This window comes from Engraulis encrasicolus, chromosome 1 (assembly GCF_034702125.1).
Source record: "Engraulis encrasicolus isolate BLACKSEA-1 chromosome 1, IST_EnEncr_1.0, whole genome shotgun sequence".
Taxonomy (NCBI): domain Eukaryota; kingdom Metazoa; phylum Chordata; class Actinopteri; order Clupeiformes; family Engraulidae; genus Engraulis; species Engraulis encrasicolus.
In genome coordinates this window covers 33,469,291-33,486,790 of record NC_085857.1, presented here as the reverse complement: position 1 = coordinate 33,486,790, position 17,500 = coordinate 33,469,291, and the positions used below count along the sequence as shown (strand labels likewise).

The window sequence follows — 17,500 nt, the reverse complement described above, 5'->3', positions numbered from 1 at the left end:
AGTGCAAAGTTAAGTACCATAGTGCAACAATCAGTGCTTGAAGTGGAACAAAAGGTGCAGGAACCGTGCTCATCCGAAAATACCATCCAAAAAGAAGTGCAGGAACCCTGATTTTCCGACAAGCCAATTCTCCCCCAAGAAAATGTGCGTTTCTTACGGGCAATTTCATGCATTTTAATGCATTTGAATCAATTAGGCGTCCGGCTTAATTCTATGCCTCATGCTGGACAAGGCACTGAAAATATTAGAGCAGGAACTCTGATGATGAAAATTAAGAGGTGGGGGAACTGAGTTCCCCTGAGTTCCCCCCCACTTCAAGCACTGGCGACAATACTATGGCATAAAACAGGGCCTTTAATAATGCTCTACGACTTGGTCATTCTGGTTACAGCAAATTTATAACGCCATGTCATATCATTCCACTTGGTGTCCGTTCACTCATTGTAATTGAATATCAACCATAAGCATCGTGAATTAGCAAGCTTTACTTGTTTGTTTTGTTGTTGTTGAATATTTAAGTATTATGTACGTATACATGTTGATGTTCCTGTAAACATGTTGAATTTAAACGTAGGGCCTATTGTTTTCACTTTAAATATGCACCATTTTGTAGGCCTATGTCAGTGGGCATGTGTATGTTGGTTTGTCTGTGTGTGCTTGCAAGAAAACCCAATGCAAGGTGGCGTAGTGTTTAATCTCACTTCTCTGTTTGGCTGGCACGTACACAGACATGCACACATGCACACATGCACACACGCACGCATGCTTGCATGCACACACAAGCACGCAGAGACTAACAGAGGAGAGTGCATGAGTGTATCAGTTCCATGAAAACACACACGCACGCACACACACACACACACACACACACACACACACACACACACACACACACACACACACACACACACACACACACACACACACACACACACACACACTGCCGACAACCTCCCACTTCCTCCTCAGTAAGATCAAAACAGCAGTGCCCTTATGACCCCTGGGGGCTCCCTTAGGAGTAGAGCTTAGACTGGCAGTCCATACCACTACACAGAATTTTATGGACTGTGTTCTTCACCAGACCTGGGGTGCGTTCCCGCAATGTTAGCTTTGAACTACAGACGTACTTTGTAGTTATCTACTTACTTCAAGGCGAAATCCGTGCATTTCTCGAAACCTTACTATTCCCACAGTAAGCCAAAAGTAGTGCGGCTGCTTTCCTGAGTCCACACCGCTACTTACTTTCTTGGCATTGCAGTGCGTGACCAAAGAAGCAACAAGAGATATGCATGATTGCTGAGTCATGATTCAGCTGTTTCCTCCTAAATTCAGTGCGTGAAGTAGAAAGCAATAATGTACAACCACCACCAGCACATTTGATTGGATGTCACGACACCGTGACTCCGCTGTTTCCTCCACAACACACCTTGTAATTTCTTTGTGAAAAAACACGGCCGTGGCATTACAATCTGACACCATCCGCACCAATAATGCAGTATTATCTGCATGCCGATTGGATTTCGTTTCATTCCGAGGTGTAATTTGTAAAATATTTGGACAATAAAGTTGTGGTTACTCCCAGAAAATCGTCTGTTAAAGTGTCATATCCCTGAGAAATTTCCGCGCAGATTTCATTCCATAGCCTAGTGGTATTCACGCTTGCATCCCAATGGGAAAACAGAAGCCACACCGGTTCGAATCCACATGGTTACAGTGCCACAATTTTGGAAATATCTGGCAGAAATAGATAATTTATGTTGTGCATTACCAACACACACGTGCAGCCAAGGGAAAATGTGTTACACTGTAGGGTCCAAAACACGATTTCACGAGTTGTTGTCAACATGCTGCACACTGGTTTCGAACCCGCGTGGCTCGCGTCTTCCCATTGATAGGCAAGCGTAAATACCCCTAGGCTATGAAATGAAATTCGCGCCAAAATTTTTTAAATAGTTGACACGTAATCCAGCGCATTTCCGGGAGAAACCAATACTTTCTTATCTAAATATTTCACAAATTACACATCGAAATGAGACGCAATTCAATCGGCATACAGCTAAAAGTATATTATTAGTGTGGGATTCATCAGATTCCAAGGATATGACGGTTTTTTTTCACGAACAAATGACATGACGTGAATTTGTGTTCTGAACACTCTCACAGCTGTATCATCACTTTGTGTGCATGTCGATTGATTTTCATCGCTTTTGCACCACAGGATTAAAAGATATTGACACATTTGTGGTCAAATATGTACTACAAGTTTAGCTAATGGGTGGAGTCACGCTCTGAAGTAGACTAGCGCTGTGTGTTACTTGGGGTGGCTGAGGTGATGTCTGGACTCAATGGATCTACTCCAGCTGTACTTCAACTTCACTGTCCAGATACGGATAGGAGGCACCTCACTTTCAAAGTCACCACTACTTCAGAGTGCACATTACTCCAAGCAGTAGTTACTTTGTGTGCTAACGTTCGAGACACAAGAGTTAGCAACTTTTATAGTATTTACTATGCAACATTGCTAACAAACTAGCTACTTCGCACTTTGAGAATCGCACCCCTGGAGTGTGTTTCTCGAAAGTGTAGTTGCTAACCAGTTAGTAACTTGGGTAGTTGCCAATGGGAATTGCCTTGCAAACAACAAAGTAGCTAGTCAGCAATTATGATTTTGAGAAATGCACCTCGAATCTGAATGATAAAAGACGTTAGATAGATAGAAGAAGTTAAGGAGTTCATTTATAAATGCAACATGCATGTGCATTAATGTTGTTTTTCCCTCATTAATTAATTTAATGCAGGATCAATTAATTATCTCTACTACGTACTACCCTATTACTGCTACTTTTCTACTACTACTCTACATGTAAAGATACATTGCACACATTTTGTATCCATGTTTTATCTGAAACATGACAGAAAATGTTATTGTAGATGAACCTAATTAGGTTTGAAAAGGTGCATGTACAACAGACATTGTGTTATGGCGTCAGGTATCACAGAATACTTTACTGGCAGAATAGCCTCAATGTAAGTACACAAAGGAAGAGTGAGTGCTAGTTAATAAGGAGAGACTGTATCTTGTCACAGTACAGTGTGCCAGAAAAGGGGATTTATTTGTTTTAATTTTGCCTGGGCCATTTGGTCAGGGCCTTACCTCCGTTGCCCTTTGCTATTTGGCTGGTGTTTAGAGAAGTAAGCTCCAATACCCTATCCTTCCCCTTGTGGAGGAGAAGAGATGTGGGGAAGAAGACAATAGAAAGGAGAGAGAGGGGAGCTGATAGCGCCCAGCCAAGACATACAGAGAGCTCAGGTTCTGTCAGCTGTCACCTCAATCTTCTACCCTAATGCAAAATGTTGTGCTATGACATTTCGTTTGCTGATTTTACAGTTTACATGGCCCTAAAATACATTACTCAAATATAGTGGATTCTTTACCTTGCAAATTCTACAAAGTAAGAATGTCAGGACCTGTTGAAGTTAAAATATTAAAAAAAAAAAATTTCAACAGGGTTTTAAAACTCCTTAGAAAAGTAACGAAAAAGGTGATTATTAAAAAAAACCTGAACATCAATACCTTTATTTCCTCACGTTGTTCTCTTTGTGTTGAGAGAATAATACTGGGAGTTTAAAATTGGACTTATGCCAATAGTGGTTAAAAAAAAGAGTTTCAGGAAGCCCTCAAGATAGTGTTAGCTGAACAGACTGTGTTTACATTCCTACTGAAACTCACTACATAAATATGCCACATATCATTTGGGCCAATACTGTATGTCTCAGTGGACTACTGTAGTCCTCAGGGGCGGATCTAGCCATTTTGGGGCCCTAGGCGAAATATAAACATGGAGCCCTCAAAAATCATTCTTTAAACACGTTCGCAAATTAAGGGCCACCAATTGACATGCAAGGAGCGAGGGTGCTTTTTGAGTGTTTTAACTTTACAAAAGGGACAAATTTAGATCAGGACTTTGTTTATCGCGACTGGTGTGACAGTTGGGGGCCCCTATGAAGTGCAGATTTGATCGGGCCCGGGGCAATTGCCGAGGTTTGCCTAATGTAAAGTCTGCCTATGCCTGCCTTGTATGAAGGCCACAGGCATACTGTAACACAACACACTCATTGTGCTCATGCTACTGCTACTTGGTACTGACAAAGACGACATTTATTTTGCTGACATGCTAACACTAACAACAGATTTGCTGTAGCGACGGAAAGCAACAGACTGTTGTTTGTATTGCATTTGGTCTTTCTTTTTCTTTACCATCAGTTTTTTTTCCTATTTACCTTCTGAGTCTTTGCACATGTTCTTTCTTTTATTATTCCTGTTGATTTTATATTTTTATTTCTTTTGTCTTTGAAGGATGTGCTTTATTAACCCCTTTGCGCAGAGCCTATGTTATAACTTAACTGTCTCCAAAGTTGTAATCTGTTACTTACAATCTTAATCTGTTACTTAAGGTCTTGGTAATGTCATAGCAATGGTTCTATGATGTACAGTAGTTGAGTCTTTTCAACAATGTGTGAACGGGCCCGCTGGCGGACCCATCTGCGCAGAGAGGCTACTCTGTTCCTGTGACTACTGATATGCGACTCGAATACTAATTCGAACGCTAGCTAACACCTGTGCAGTAGTAATAACATTGTACCCCACCGGCCAATTGTTTCTTTGTTTCTTCTTCGCTTATGCGTCCTTGTCCTACATTTTTGTTCAGTTTTTGTCCTTCTGTGTAGGGGCGGATGTGATGTAGCCAGTTTGTTTGTATTTGTTTGTGTGTGTTGGGGGGGGGGGGTATGTACAGCTCAAAATGACTCTGATATACAGAAGAAGACATTGATGTACTTACTTCTGATAGTAATAACATCAACTCTGTATGTACTCTGTATAGCACTGCATCACTGGCTACTTGTTTGTGATGTGTGTGGACTTTACTTAACTGTTAACCTCTGTTTCTTTGCCCTGAACCTTTTTTTCCTGTTTTCCTGCTTCCTGTGTGTGTGTGTGTGTGTGTGTGTGTGTGTGTGTGTGTGTGTGTGTGTGTGTGTGTGTGCGTGTGCGTGCGTGCGCGTGTGCGTGTTTAGGGATGTGTTGCCCTTCACCCTGAAGCTTCCGGAGGCGGTGACCTCAGCCCAGAGCCAGGCGGAGCTGAAGGAACTGGCCCAGCTCGGAGCAGGTGACGCCAGACGCATACTATCATTTACTACATTCATTAACAATCTGTTTTTATTATAATTGTTTATGTTTTAAACAGTGAGCTCTGGTCAAACAATGACATTATGTCTGATTATAAGTTGTTTATGGAAGGGAACGGGAAATTTGTCGAAAAGATAGTAGTAGCAGGGACATACAGTAGCCGAGAGCCCGACGGAGCTCAAGGAGCTAGCCCAGCTAGGAACAGTTGAAGTAGAGGCAAAATGACAACTATTCCCAACTTTTCCCTTCGTGGGCTTTTGTGAAGGGAAAACTTAATTCCAGCAATCTTAAGCCCGATTCGGACGGGATAAATATTACCTATGGACCCCTGGTAATTCGCAATTACCCCCGGACCTCTGTGATTATTCGGGGCGCATTCGGACGGGATAAATAAACGTCTGTTATTTACTCAATTCACAGACATTACAAGGGGGTGCAGACGGCGCGCCTATGTGAAATTACCCCAGGACGTCTGTGTTTCGCCAAAATACAGTAGGTAATTCGCGGCGGAATTATTACCTCTCAAATCGCGGACATGGCACATTCGCACAGGACTAAAAACTCAGACATTCTCCGTAGTTATTCCGAATTACCGGGGGTCCATAGGTAATAAAAATCCCGCCGAATCGGGCTTTAGTGAGACAAATGCGTAGATACAGACGCAGAGTAGGCATGGCTGGTGTGGGACCAAAAAGCAAACCAGCAAGCAACCAACAAAAAACCTGCCTGGGCATATTACATTACATTACATTACATTACATTTCTCTTAGCTGACGCTTTAATTTTATTCATAGCGACTTACAGTTAGTATTTGTCAGGGTATTGGTTACAGTCCTTGGAGCAATGTGGGGTAAGATACCTTGCTCAAGGGCACTTCAGCCCCCCCCCAAATATTGGGCCAGTCTGGGAAAATCCCTGTATGCCAGTCTACCAGTCTAGGTCTGATTGTAGGGGCATTGAGTGCAGCTCCACTGGACTGGCTGAGAAGTCAGGGTGTGGTGGATGCTGGGAATCTCCTCTGGTGTAGTTTGTTCCTTCTGGAAAACAGCAGCAGAGCACCAGGCACGGGTTTCCCCATACCAGTCTCTCTCTCTCTCTCTCTCTCTCTCTCTCTCTCTCTCTCTCTCTCTCTCTCTCTCTCTCTCTCTCTCTCTCTCTCTCTCTCTCTCTCTCTCTCTCTCTCTCTCTCTCTCTCTCTCTCACTTTTCTTCCTGTATGCCAACAGTTTCCACAGAACAGACTCACTACAACAACCCTGTTGGAGAGACTGATTTGTGTGTGTGTGTGTGTGTGTGTGTGTGTGTGTGTGTGTGTGTGTGTGTGTGTGTGTGTGTGTGTGTGTGTGTGCCTGAGTGTGTGTGTTTGTGTGTGTGTGTGTGAATGTGCGTGCGTGTGCACGTACGTGTGTGTGTGTCCGTGGTTTGTGTGTGTGTGTGTGTGTGTGTGTGTGTGTGTGTGTGTGTGTGTGTGTGTGTGTGTGTGTGTGTGTGTGTGTGTGTGTGTGTGCGTGCGTGTGTGTATGTATATGGTATCTTTAGGAAGTGTTTGAGATATGATTCATTCGTGCAGGAAGATCCCATTTCCATTTCCACTGTCGTTATTTAAAGCTGTGCGAAAAACAAACCTGTGGGAAAACACCCCTATATTTCAAGTATTCAAGTAGACAACTGAAGTAGGCCAAAAATCTAGTCGCACCCTAGCAGCAGAAACATGTTTTTTGCGTTTTGGATTACTGTCCATATAGAAAAGATGCATTTAAAACATACGAAATGATTCAAATGTTACTTTTGAAAAGGCGTATACCCATTATTGTTGTGCACATATGGGCTACACCTGTATATTTGTTATGACCCATAATAATGGAATATGAATATGGAAAGTACATCTTACTTTAGAGAGGCACTCCTCACTTTCATGCTCATAAGTCGGGCACACAGGCACATTCCAGATACTGCAACATGTAAATATTGTACAGGGAACGTGTATGAGTGCTTACTAATATGGCATATACTACAAAAGTGGCTCATTTTTTTGTGTAATATAAACTAAAATCAGTCTGATGAAGGGCATACTGCCCGAAACGTCACATTAAAAAAAGAGCAACGGGAGCTTGGTGTCGCGGACTTTTCTTTCAGTATTTTCAGGCTTAGCACAATGACAACACAACTGTGCTGGCGTATTACAAACAGAGGCAGTTTTGAACGTCATCAGCAGTGTCTATAGACTGTCATAATCTGGGTTGTCATGCTACTGCTGAAAAATATGAACAGAAAAAAATGTAACTCCCATGTTCCTTGTTGGTTGTAGAAGGCATGGCAAGAATGGCCTCTCACTAGCTCATCCAGTTCAACAGCTTCTGGTGTGGTGTGTTACTATGTACTCACCGCCTCGTAGTGTTTTGTAGGCTTAGGTGCATTACCTCATCATGTTTACTTTCAAGTTGTTTTAGGAACAGGTTGAAAATGGACGCCCGCAGTTAAAGCATAATTTGAAATCGGAGCCCTTCAATAGAAGCCTTTTTTTTAAGAGTACTTCCACATACCGTATCGTATAGTGTTTTCCTATGCTCAATGCATCACATTCAAATTGCCTCAGTAGTTTTATTTTTTAAAGTGACACTGTGTGAGATTTTTAGTTGTTTATTTCCAGAGTTCATGCTGCCCATTCACTAATGTTACCTTTTTCATGAATACTTACCACCACCATCAAATTCTAAGTATTCATTATGACTGGAAAAATTACACTTTTCATACATGAAAAGGGGGATCTTCTCCATGGGCCACCATTTTGAATTTCCAAAAATAGCCATTTTTTGCTGCAAAAATGACCGTACTTGGACCATACTAGAAAATATTTGTTTATTACTTAGTAAACGTTCATGTAAAGATAAAATTTGGCAATAGGCAGCCCAGTTTCAATGAGCAGCATAGTTGCAGTACCTTTTTTGACCATTTCCTACACAGTGTCCCTTTAAGTTAGTTATGGTAAGTCATTTAGTCAGATTTTATTAGATTGTATAACAGGCTGAATACAATTGGTAGACATTGCGTAAGCCTATGTATTACTGTAAAGTGGTGTCTGTGATTTTGAATTACGTATTGGAGGTTTCTGATGTTTGAGGTAAAGATTAGTCATGTGTTCTCTATAACCAATGTCAGCATGCGCTTATGACTTTTCAGATTATCAAAGTAAACTTTCACCTTGACATTTACTTCAGCTGAAATTCAAGTAGTGCACGCTTAATATAAAGACGCTCAAGACCATTTTATTTGCAGTTGATGCTAAGTACATTCATAAAACAAGATATGCTTACCATAATTAGAAGCGACACCCCTAGGAGCAAGAAGCAGGTAGGTTTTACCTGTCTTACTGTAGTTTTTATACTCAGGATAGCTCAATTATAATGCGGCTAAAATATATATATATCATTTTAGCCGCAGGCACCCTAAAAAAAACGCCTGCCGAATGCCTCTCTCAGTCTCCGAAGTGTATAAGATAAAAACATGAAATAAGTTGCATATAAAATCTAGGACCCTCGTCTTGCATTAGAATAAGAGACATTTTTTTAATAAATAAGTAATATCGCAAGGGCCTGAATGTAGCGCCTATGTCACTCCAGGCACCAATGCAGCGTATACACTGCATCAGGCGCTTAACCAATTTCGCATGAGCTGAAGTCAAACAGAAATGTTCATTCAAGAAAACGAAGCCTTTAACCCAAAAGGGTTGTGAATGTGTCAAAACACGCACAGAGTCCTCTCAAGCACACACATGGGGAGCTGGTCAGTGCCAGGAAACACTCGTCAACAGAAAGTCGGCCAATGGGAAGGAAACAAGGAAGGAAGAGAAGGAAGCAGCACACAAGAGCTGTCTGATCGATGGTGGGGTGAGGCAGAGAGAGAGAGAGAGAGAGAGAGAGAGAGACAGACAGAGATTAGATTAAAAAAGATAAAAAGAGAGCTAGTGGGTTGAAAAGAGAAATACAAATAAAAAGAGAATGGGGTGACAAGTAGAGGAAAAAGAGAGAGAATAGTGGGATGATAAGACGAGAACAAGTATGAGATACAGAAAAAGATACAGTGTGTAAGCAGTATAGAAAAAGCAAGCCAGCAAGAGTGAGGCAGAGGTAGAGAGAAAGAAAAAAAAACGAGTGGGGAGAGTATGGAAAGAGGAGCGTAGAGGAAAAAGGGGGGTTGGGCTAGAGGGAATATGAGGCCCTCCCACCCTGGCACTATTTGCATGGGTGAGTCAGTGCCTGTGCTGGCTGTGTGTGTATGTGTGTGTGTACTTGCGTGTGAGTGTGTGTGGGTGTGTGTCGGCATTCATGAGCAAGCGCTGAAACCAGCTGCAACTCTCCCTCTGCCGCTCCAAAAGTAGTGCAGAGCTTCCACAGACGAGAGAGAGAGAGAGAGAAGGGAGGAATAGGAGGAGAAGAAGAAAAGAATTAAGAGTAAACAGACAGTGGAGAGAAACGGAAGAGGGATTTTAAAGAGAAAGAGGAGGAATAATAGAAGGTGATCGTAGAACGGAGCAAAAACAAAGAAGGAATGGAAAGGGATACGGACGCTACGCCAAGCTAACAGCCTCTACTGTTGAGATTTTGTATCGCTTTCTCTTGAGGAGTTTTAAGTTGTATTGCTTTTCCTTGAGGAGTTTTGGGGTGTAATACTTTTCCTTGAGGATTTTTTGGATCCATGGATTAATCCCTTCATGGTTTGTATTGATTGGCGTTTTCAACTATGTTTTGCTTAATGACATTTGCATATAAGGAGTTGAGTTGGTGATAATGTTAAAGTGGGCTTTATCTGAGCTGTGTTTGTTTATATAGCTCCCTCGCTCTCTGTCTCTATGCCCCGTCTCTATGTTCTGTCTGTTTGTCTGCCTGTCTCTGTCTGTCTGTCTGTCTCTGTCTCTCTCTCTCTCTCTCTCTCTCTCTCTCTCTCTCTCTCTCTCTCTCTCTCTCTCTCTCTGTCTTTGCCCCCCCCCCCTCCTCCGTACCATTGCTTCCTATCTATGGATACCTTTTCCCCGGATGGGACTCTTATTATAGCTTATTTATGTAGTCAATATTTTTTTTCTATTCTATTATTATTCTATTGTTTCTTTTCTGTTACATTTTTGACTTATCTGCCATACTTTCTGTCGTCCTTTCCAATAGCCTTCTGGGACTCTGCATTGTATAGCAAGAGGCCAGATTCCTCCTCCTCCTCCTCCTCCTCCTCCTCCTCTCCGGACTGCTCCCCGCCTTCTTACTTCTCCCAGGGCCGCAGGCGCAGCCCTCAGAGGTTCAAAGCTCCAGTAGAAGAAGAAGAAGAAGAAGAAAAAGAAGAAGGGAGTCCTCACACTGCACCAATCCACCAGGACTCTCCCTTGCATGGGACGTTCTCTTCCTACACTTCCCCTCCCTACCACCACAACTGCCACCACCACCAACACCAACACCAGAAACATCATCATCAACAGCAGGAGCAGCAGCAGCATCAAAACGTGGGCAGGAGCACATCTGCCGCAGCAGCCCTCTGCTTTGTGAATCCTCTCTTCCTGCAGACCCACCATCGGCTCCAGCAGCAGGAGGACATCTGGACTCCCGGTGTTGCCTCCACACCTGCCCGCAGCAGCGGCAACAGCAGCAGCGCAACACACAGTGCCTCCATACCAGACTGTGCTGCTGGTGTTGGTGGTGGTGGAACGAGGCACATCTCTGACATCCACAGCTTCCAAGACCACGACCACATCCACACCAGGGCTGTCACAGGAGCTGAAAAGCCCCTAAAGACACCTCGTCCTCCAAGGCCTCCTCCGCCCAGGTGCTGGCCTCCTCAAAGACCCAGATCCCTCTCGGTCCCTGCCCCTGGCACCCCTTTGCAGAGGACTACTACAGGTATGCTCCAGACCGTTAGCCACTTTGACACCACCACTACCAGCATCTATCACAGCAACGTTACTGACATTACCACAGCTACAGGGGGGCGTCATCAACAGCATCTGCAGTTTCCTCTGAGGCCCCCATTAGACTACATGGGCGCCAACCAAGGAAGCCTCAAGAAGAGCCCCAAGAAGTCAGGAGGAGTTGGTGGAGGAGGCGGTGGAGGAGGTGGTCTGCCTGCCCCCGTTTCTCGACTTCACCCGTCCAAGAAGAAGAAACAGCCCGATGTGGTGGATGTTCAGCGGTGCCACATCGCCCTGGACGACGAGACCATCGCCAAGGCACTGGCGCAAGCGAAGCTGCCCCACAGGAGATTAACCGCGCCGTCGTCCCCACCTCCACCACCCACTAAAGAGGACGTCCACATGCCCAGCCTCTCGTCCGCCACTGCTACTCCCAGCTCCAGCCCCTCAGGGAAGCCTCCACCCAACCACCACAATAACAACAACCACCAACACCACCACCACCACCACCACCGACAACCCAACTCTCCTTCCCACAACAGAGAGCAACGTCTCAGCTGCCTTAGCTTCTCCACAACGTCCTCGGGGTCTTCTGGAGGCTCCACGGACGCCTCAGCCCACGACAGCCCGCCCCAGCGGTCACCGCAGCGGTCACTGAAGAGCCGAGTGCCTAATGTTGAACTGAGCACAGACGACGAGCACTTGGATGAAGAAGATGACGATGATGAAGAGGATGACGATGATAACGACTACGGGATGGGGCTGGAGCAGGACCTTCATCTCCGTCTCCAAGCTCCGTACCGACGTCTCCCTCTGGCCGGCTCTCGTTCCGCCGCTCTCCTCATCCTCCCGCGAGCCCTCAAGGGCAAGTTCCGTAAGGTGAGCGGCATGCTGGGAGCCCTCGGGACTCCGGAACGTCGGGCGGTGCGTCGGGTTCTAGAACTGGCCCGCAACAAGAGCTCCTACTTCGGCTGCCTGGTGCAGGACTACGTCAGCTTCATGCAGGAGAACGGCGCAGGTGTGGACAACGGGCTGCACACGTCGGCGGTGGACCTGCTGCAGACCGTCAGGCACTTCATGACCCAGATGAAGGCCTACCTGGTGCACAGCTCCGAGCTGCAGCCGCCCATGGAGTCCTTTGTCCCCGAGGAACAGATAGGTAATTACATTTTTTACATTATATTACATTTAGTCGATACTTCGATCCAAAGCGACTTACAAAGAGGTCATTCAAGTAAGTGTAGAGTGTGGTGTCCAATAAAAGGTACGGCAGTACAGCGGTTGGTATGCTGCAATGAATATGCTTTGTAGACAGTCCACTAAAAACAGACAATTCATACAATAGTGGCACTGGAAATCGTTGCGCAGCCCTGACGTGTGCTGTTGCTGAAATGTTACTGACCCATATAAGTAACGTCGAACAGATAGAGAACATTAATATAATAAATACATTGTAGTGTAGGATCTATTGAGTACTACAAGTAAATGCCCAGGATTAGAGATAAGTAGAGTTATTTTTGTTATCCAGGGAAGCTCTCTCTTACATTTAAGTTTTATTTCTGACACAGTCTGTTATCTAGTTGCTGTGAGGAGTAAATACGCTTTGACATAGTTAGCTTATTAATAGCAAGACACAACTCTCTATGAAGACCTGCAATACTAGTCATAGAGCATGCTGCTTTGAACGCCCCAATAGCCAAATACATACTGCAGCTCTCAAAGCATCCAAAATATGTCCCATAATGTCTCAGGGGAAATTACAACGTGCGCCAGTCTCACGACTCTAAAGCTGAAATCTCATCAAGATTTTTTTTTTTGCCATAGTGCTTTGCAGAGGCAACGAGTGGCTACAGTGACTAACTGCGGTCCGTTATTTTTGGCCAGAGAGCGTGCACTGCAAAACCCCCAATCAGGTCTGTGCCAGGCAGCTGAGTAACCTCGTTGGTATTGAGGGTACATACAACCAGGGGTGCTGACAGGGGGGGACAAACTGGACAGTTGTCCCGGGCCCAGGTAGATCGGGGGCTCAGGATTAGTCCCTCATTACATTGTATGTATTGAGCTGGGGGGCCCTTTCAGATGACTTTGTCCTGGGCCCGGCCAAAGCTGTCAGCGGCCCTGCATACAACCAAACCCAACATGGTGCCCCAAGCCGTAATGAGCTATCGTGGTGTTGATGATGAGATTTCATGGAGTCAGTGGTGCAGCTGATTGCATTGCAATACATATCAGTGGAAAAGACAATGTATCCTGTCCTCCGTGATTAATTTGAAGCCAAGTGATAAAATGTGTGTGTTTGTGTATGTGTGTGTGTGTGTGTGTGTGTGTGTGTGTGTGTGTGTGTGTGTGTGTGTGTGTGTGTGTGTGTGCGTCCCTCTCTCTCTCTCTCTCTCTCTCTCTCTCTCTCTCTCTCTCTCTCTCTCTCTCTCTCTCTCTCTCTCTGGGTATGTGTGCGAGCATGGGCATGTGGGTGGTATGAGTGGGTGAGTTGAGAGGACATTTCTCTCTCCACCATATAAACGTTGTCATTTAGAGGCCCCGGTAAGGGCTATGTGCAATGTTTATTAATGTGTATGGGCCATGTCAGGGCAAACTGTTGTCCTTTGTGACCAGAGACAAGGCCATGCTTTGTGCATGGAGATGAATAGAGATGAAATCAAAAGGATTCCTTTCTGATTCCATGTGCCCAGTCACTGGGCTGGGGGACCTACAATCAAAGGGCTAGCTAGCTAGGTGTTTCTTGTTAAGATGGCAGACTTAACAAAAATGTGCGGGGGAAACCCAGCAAATATGGTACCGGGCTAAATCATTAGGTTTAGGAATATGTCGACCAGATATTTTTTTATATTAGGGATTTACCTTGACATAATGACAACATACTTAAACATACTGGATACCTACGTATATATACTAACCCCAACTCCGATGAAGTTGGGACGTTTGGTAAACAGTGAATAAAATCAAAATGCTATCATTTTCAAAACACTCAATCTATTCATTAGATGGAGAATAGTGAAAAGACAACATATTAAGTGTTAAAACCGAGAAAAAATATTGTTTTGGGGGACATATGTACTCATTTCTAATTTGAGAAATCCAACACGTCTCAAAAGAGTTGGGACGGGGACAATAAATGGCAGCAAATGTCGAGGAAGACTAAAAACAAAACAAAAGACAACTTAACAGTTAAATACATTAACCGATGAGATGATTTTATATAAAAAACAGTGTTAATTCCTATCTTGGACATGATTTCACCAGCTTAAATGGTGGGTGTATTCCTTGTCATGTTTTGCAATGTTTTCCTTTCTGTAGTGCTTACAGTGTGACAGGTCTTGACCAAAAACCCACCATTTTATCACATGCTGGTCCTTATGATGGAGCCAAACTGTTAAAACATAGTAGAGAATGCAATTTGACCTTACTATGTGGCAGTAATCGAAGATCTCCCTTCAAAATATAATGCATGAGTGGCTTTTCGTGCTGTTTAAAACCCATTTATACCATTCAGCACTGTATTTAACTCTACAGATGAGTGAGAACATCTTAACCAATGCACTACTGCATCCGCATGCCATCATGGAGGCTGACTTTTGAAGCTAGCACTAACACAAGTTGGATGGTCCATTTTCACTGTAGCACAGGATGTGCAATGCTCTATTATTGTCAAAAAGAATGGACTTCTACAACTTCTGCGGACTTCTGTAAGCAAAGGACAGTTTCCCATGTCTTCTGGGTCTATTGCAAGTGAGCTCAGGTGCTTAGGAGAATGTTAAACCCCTGTGTCATTTTCATGCATTAAGCATTCTTAATATGGTCAATTTTCAATAGCTCTAGCACTCCAGGAATTAGAGTGAGACTACAGCCAATATATATTTCATGATGTCATGAACCTATACAATGATTTTATTAACAAAAATATGTCTTATATACACTCAATCGTGGTAAATCAAAGGGAATTCAAAAATGTATGTAATAACTATGGTAATTATTCCCTTTGCATCTTTAATTCTGAGTGACTCAGCCTCTCTGTGATGATCTTATACCTGGACACCTATATTGTCCGTCAGTACAATTCATTTTGAAATGTTCTTCTTTGTTGTTTTATCTTATTTGGATGTTTACTAAATTTCACTGATCCCCGTCCCAACTCTTTTGAGACGTGTTGGATTTATCAAATTAGAAATGAGTACATATGTCCCCCAAAACAATATTTTTTCTCGGTTTTAACACTTAATATGTTGTCTTTTCACTATTCTCCATCTAATGAATAGATTGAATGTTTTGAAAATGATAGCATTTTGACTTTATTCACTGTTTACCAAACGTCCCAACTTCATCGGAGTTGGGGTTTGTATATTTTTTATCAGACATCAACTCTTTGAAGTCTGATGTCCAACCATGCAGGAGTGCATTTCTCGAAAGCGTATTTGTTAGCCAGTTCGCAACTTAGGTAGTTGCCAATGGGAAATTGCTTTGTAAACAACCAAGTAGCTGACATAGTTAGCAACTATGGTTTCAAGAAACGCAACCATGCAGCACTTTAGACACAGTGCACATCAAAGGACGGATAAAGATGTACGTTTACATGTCAACAGTGTTTGATGTGCTGAAGTTTACTCTTTGTACTGTCGGGAGATGGGACCCTAGACTAGACTGTTGTTTTCACAGTGCACAAGTAGAAAGAAAATGTTTTTGTAAAGCCACCACCATAGATAAGGCCTCTTGAGTGTTAACGTCTTATCTTGTGTTTTGTGATAGTATCATTTGTCTCCAGCTGAATTTCTAGTTCTGATAACTCACCGTGGTTTGGAGTTAGAGAACTAAGTATTTCCCTACTTTTTCCCTGCTAGTTCTAGCTGCTCTGGGACCAAATACACATGATAGGAGTTAGATAAACTCTCCAAGTGTTGAAATAACATTATGTTGCTTTACTGTGTACTAAGTTTAGTTTGTATGTCACAGACAAAATTAGAACAAAAAAAATTGAATGCCAGACACTTGAGCCCTGACCACGAGCAACGCAAAGCAACCAGATAGGAACGCTTCCTGTGGGTTCGGGCGTCCTCAGGACTAGATGGGGAGTGTTGCACAGTACTTTGGGGTTTTTTTTGGGGAGGGAAGTATTTTGGAGCCAGGCACTTTTTGGCAGGCCGCTGCGAGCTTGGCATGTTTTGTGCCGGTGCTGCAATCCTCAGGCACGTTCGAAAACGCTCCCATGCCTGAGCAATAATGTCATAGCCAAATGGGAAAAAAAACAAAAGCAAAAAAAAACAGTAGTATTATACGAACATGGGTTCTACATTTTTGTATTCCCCTGACTGCGCGAAACTAACTGCGCACAACTCAACCTCGGATTATTGGAAACAGCTGTCGGTCAAAAAGTTTGCTCACGTGGTTGGCTGCCAGTGTCTTGCCCCTTCACACAGTGTCTTGTACAAACACGGTGAACCCATGTATAGTATTATTGCATTTTTGGAGGATTGCAGTATTTTTTTTATGTACAAAACGATGGTGATATTGCAGTACAACTGCAGTCTTCATAGTGCAGTACAATACAGTTTCTGTTTCATGAAGGAGCGCTACAGTTCTTTAGTGGAACACTGTGCAGTTGGAATTTGGCATTCTCTGTTTGAGTAAATGTTGATGCTCAAGAAAATGGGCTAAAGTTTGTCTCCTCTTGTGTAGATGTTACTTAAGGACAATGTTGAACTTGACAACAACAATTCCAAGGACACCTCGTAAAGATCGGTGAAAGAGCAAGGACTTTGGTGTTTGATAATATGCTATCGTGATTTGTTTTTTTTTTTTACTGACGTGATTATACATTTACACAGTCTGGAATTTGCTCCATATGTTGTTTATCGAGTCATGAGGAAGCACTTGGCTGAGGCAAAATATCAAAACAAGCGTCTGGTAGGCCTACTCCAGATATCCACAGTGCTAACCCGTTAGATAAACAACACTTTCCTTGAAAAAGGACTTCCTTTGCGAAGAGGAGAGGAGAGGAGCTTTCGAGAGATTGTTTACACACATGAATGGACAGCAAACACTGACTGCACAACATGAATTAACCATTTCCACACTGAAACAAAAACAAGTCACCATAGAGGATGTACCATGGACCAGACACAATGTCAGTCAATGGACTCTGTTTGGGTTCCTTGGAAAACAAAAACGAATCCGGTAGCCTAGCCACACTTATGTTATTTTCGTAACGAGAAGTGATACTCTTAACCGTCTCAGAGCTGGACTTGTCGATTCAGTGCGTTTGCGACACTTTTAATGTGTCATGTGCTGACATGCCAGACATGTGCAGATTGATAGACATAGTATTTGGAAATTTCTCTGTTCGCAACTTGGCATTTTAGCAAGAAATTGTCACTGGATTGTGCAAGATAATGTATTCCAGTACACAGTGTA

At 43.4% G+C, this 17,500-nt stretch overlaps 1 protein-coding gene across 1 annotated transcript in view; it reads left to right on the top strand.

Moving 5' to 3' along the window:
- rin2b (Ras and Rab interactor 2b) overlaps positions 1-17,500 on the top strand; it is a 56,998-nt gene that overhangs the window by 17,884 nt on the left and 21,614 nt on the right. Inside the window, exons 6-7 of the mRNA XM_063200221.1 lie at positions 5,077-5,168; positions 10,347-12,236. Coding sequence (XP_063056291.1) covers positions 5,077-5,168; positions 10,347-12,236 — 1,982 coding nt within the window. The remainder of the gene's footprint in view (positions 1-5,076; positions 5,169-10,346; positions 12,237-17,500) is intronic.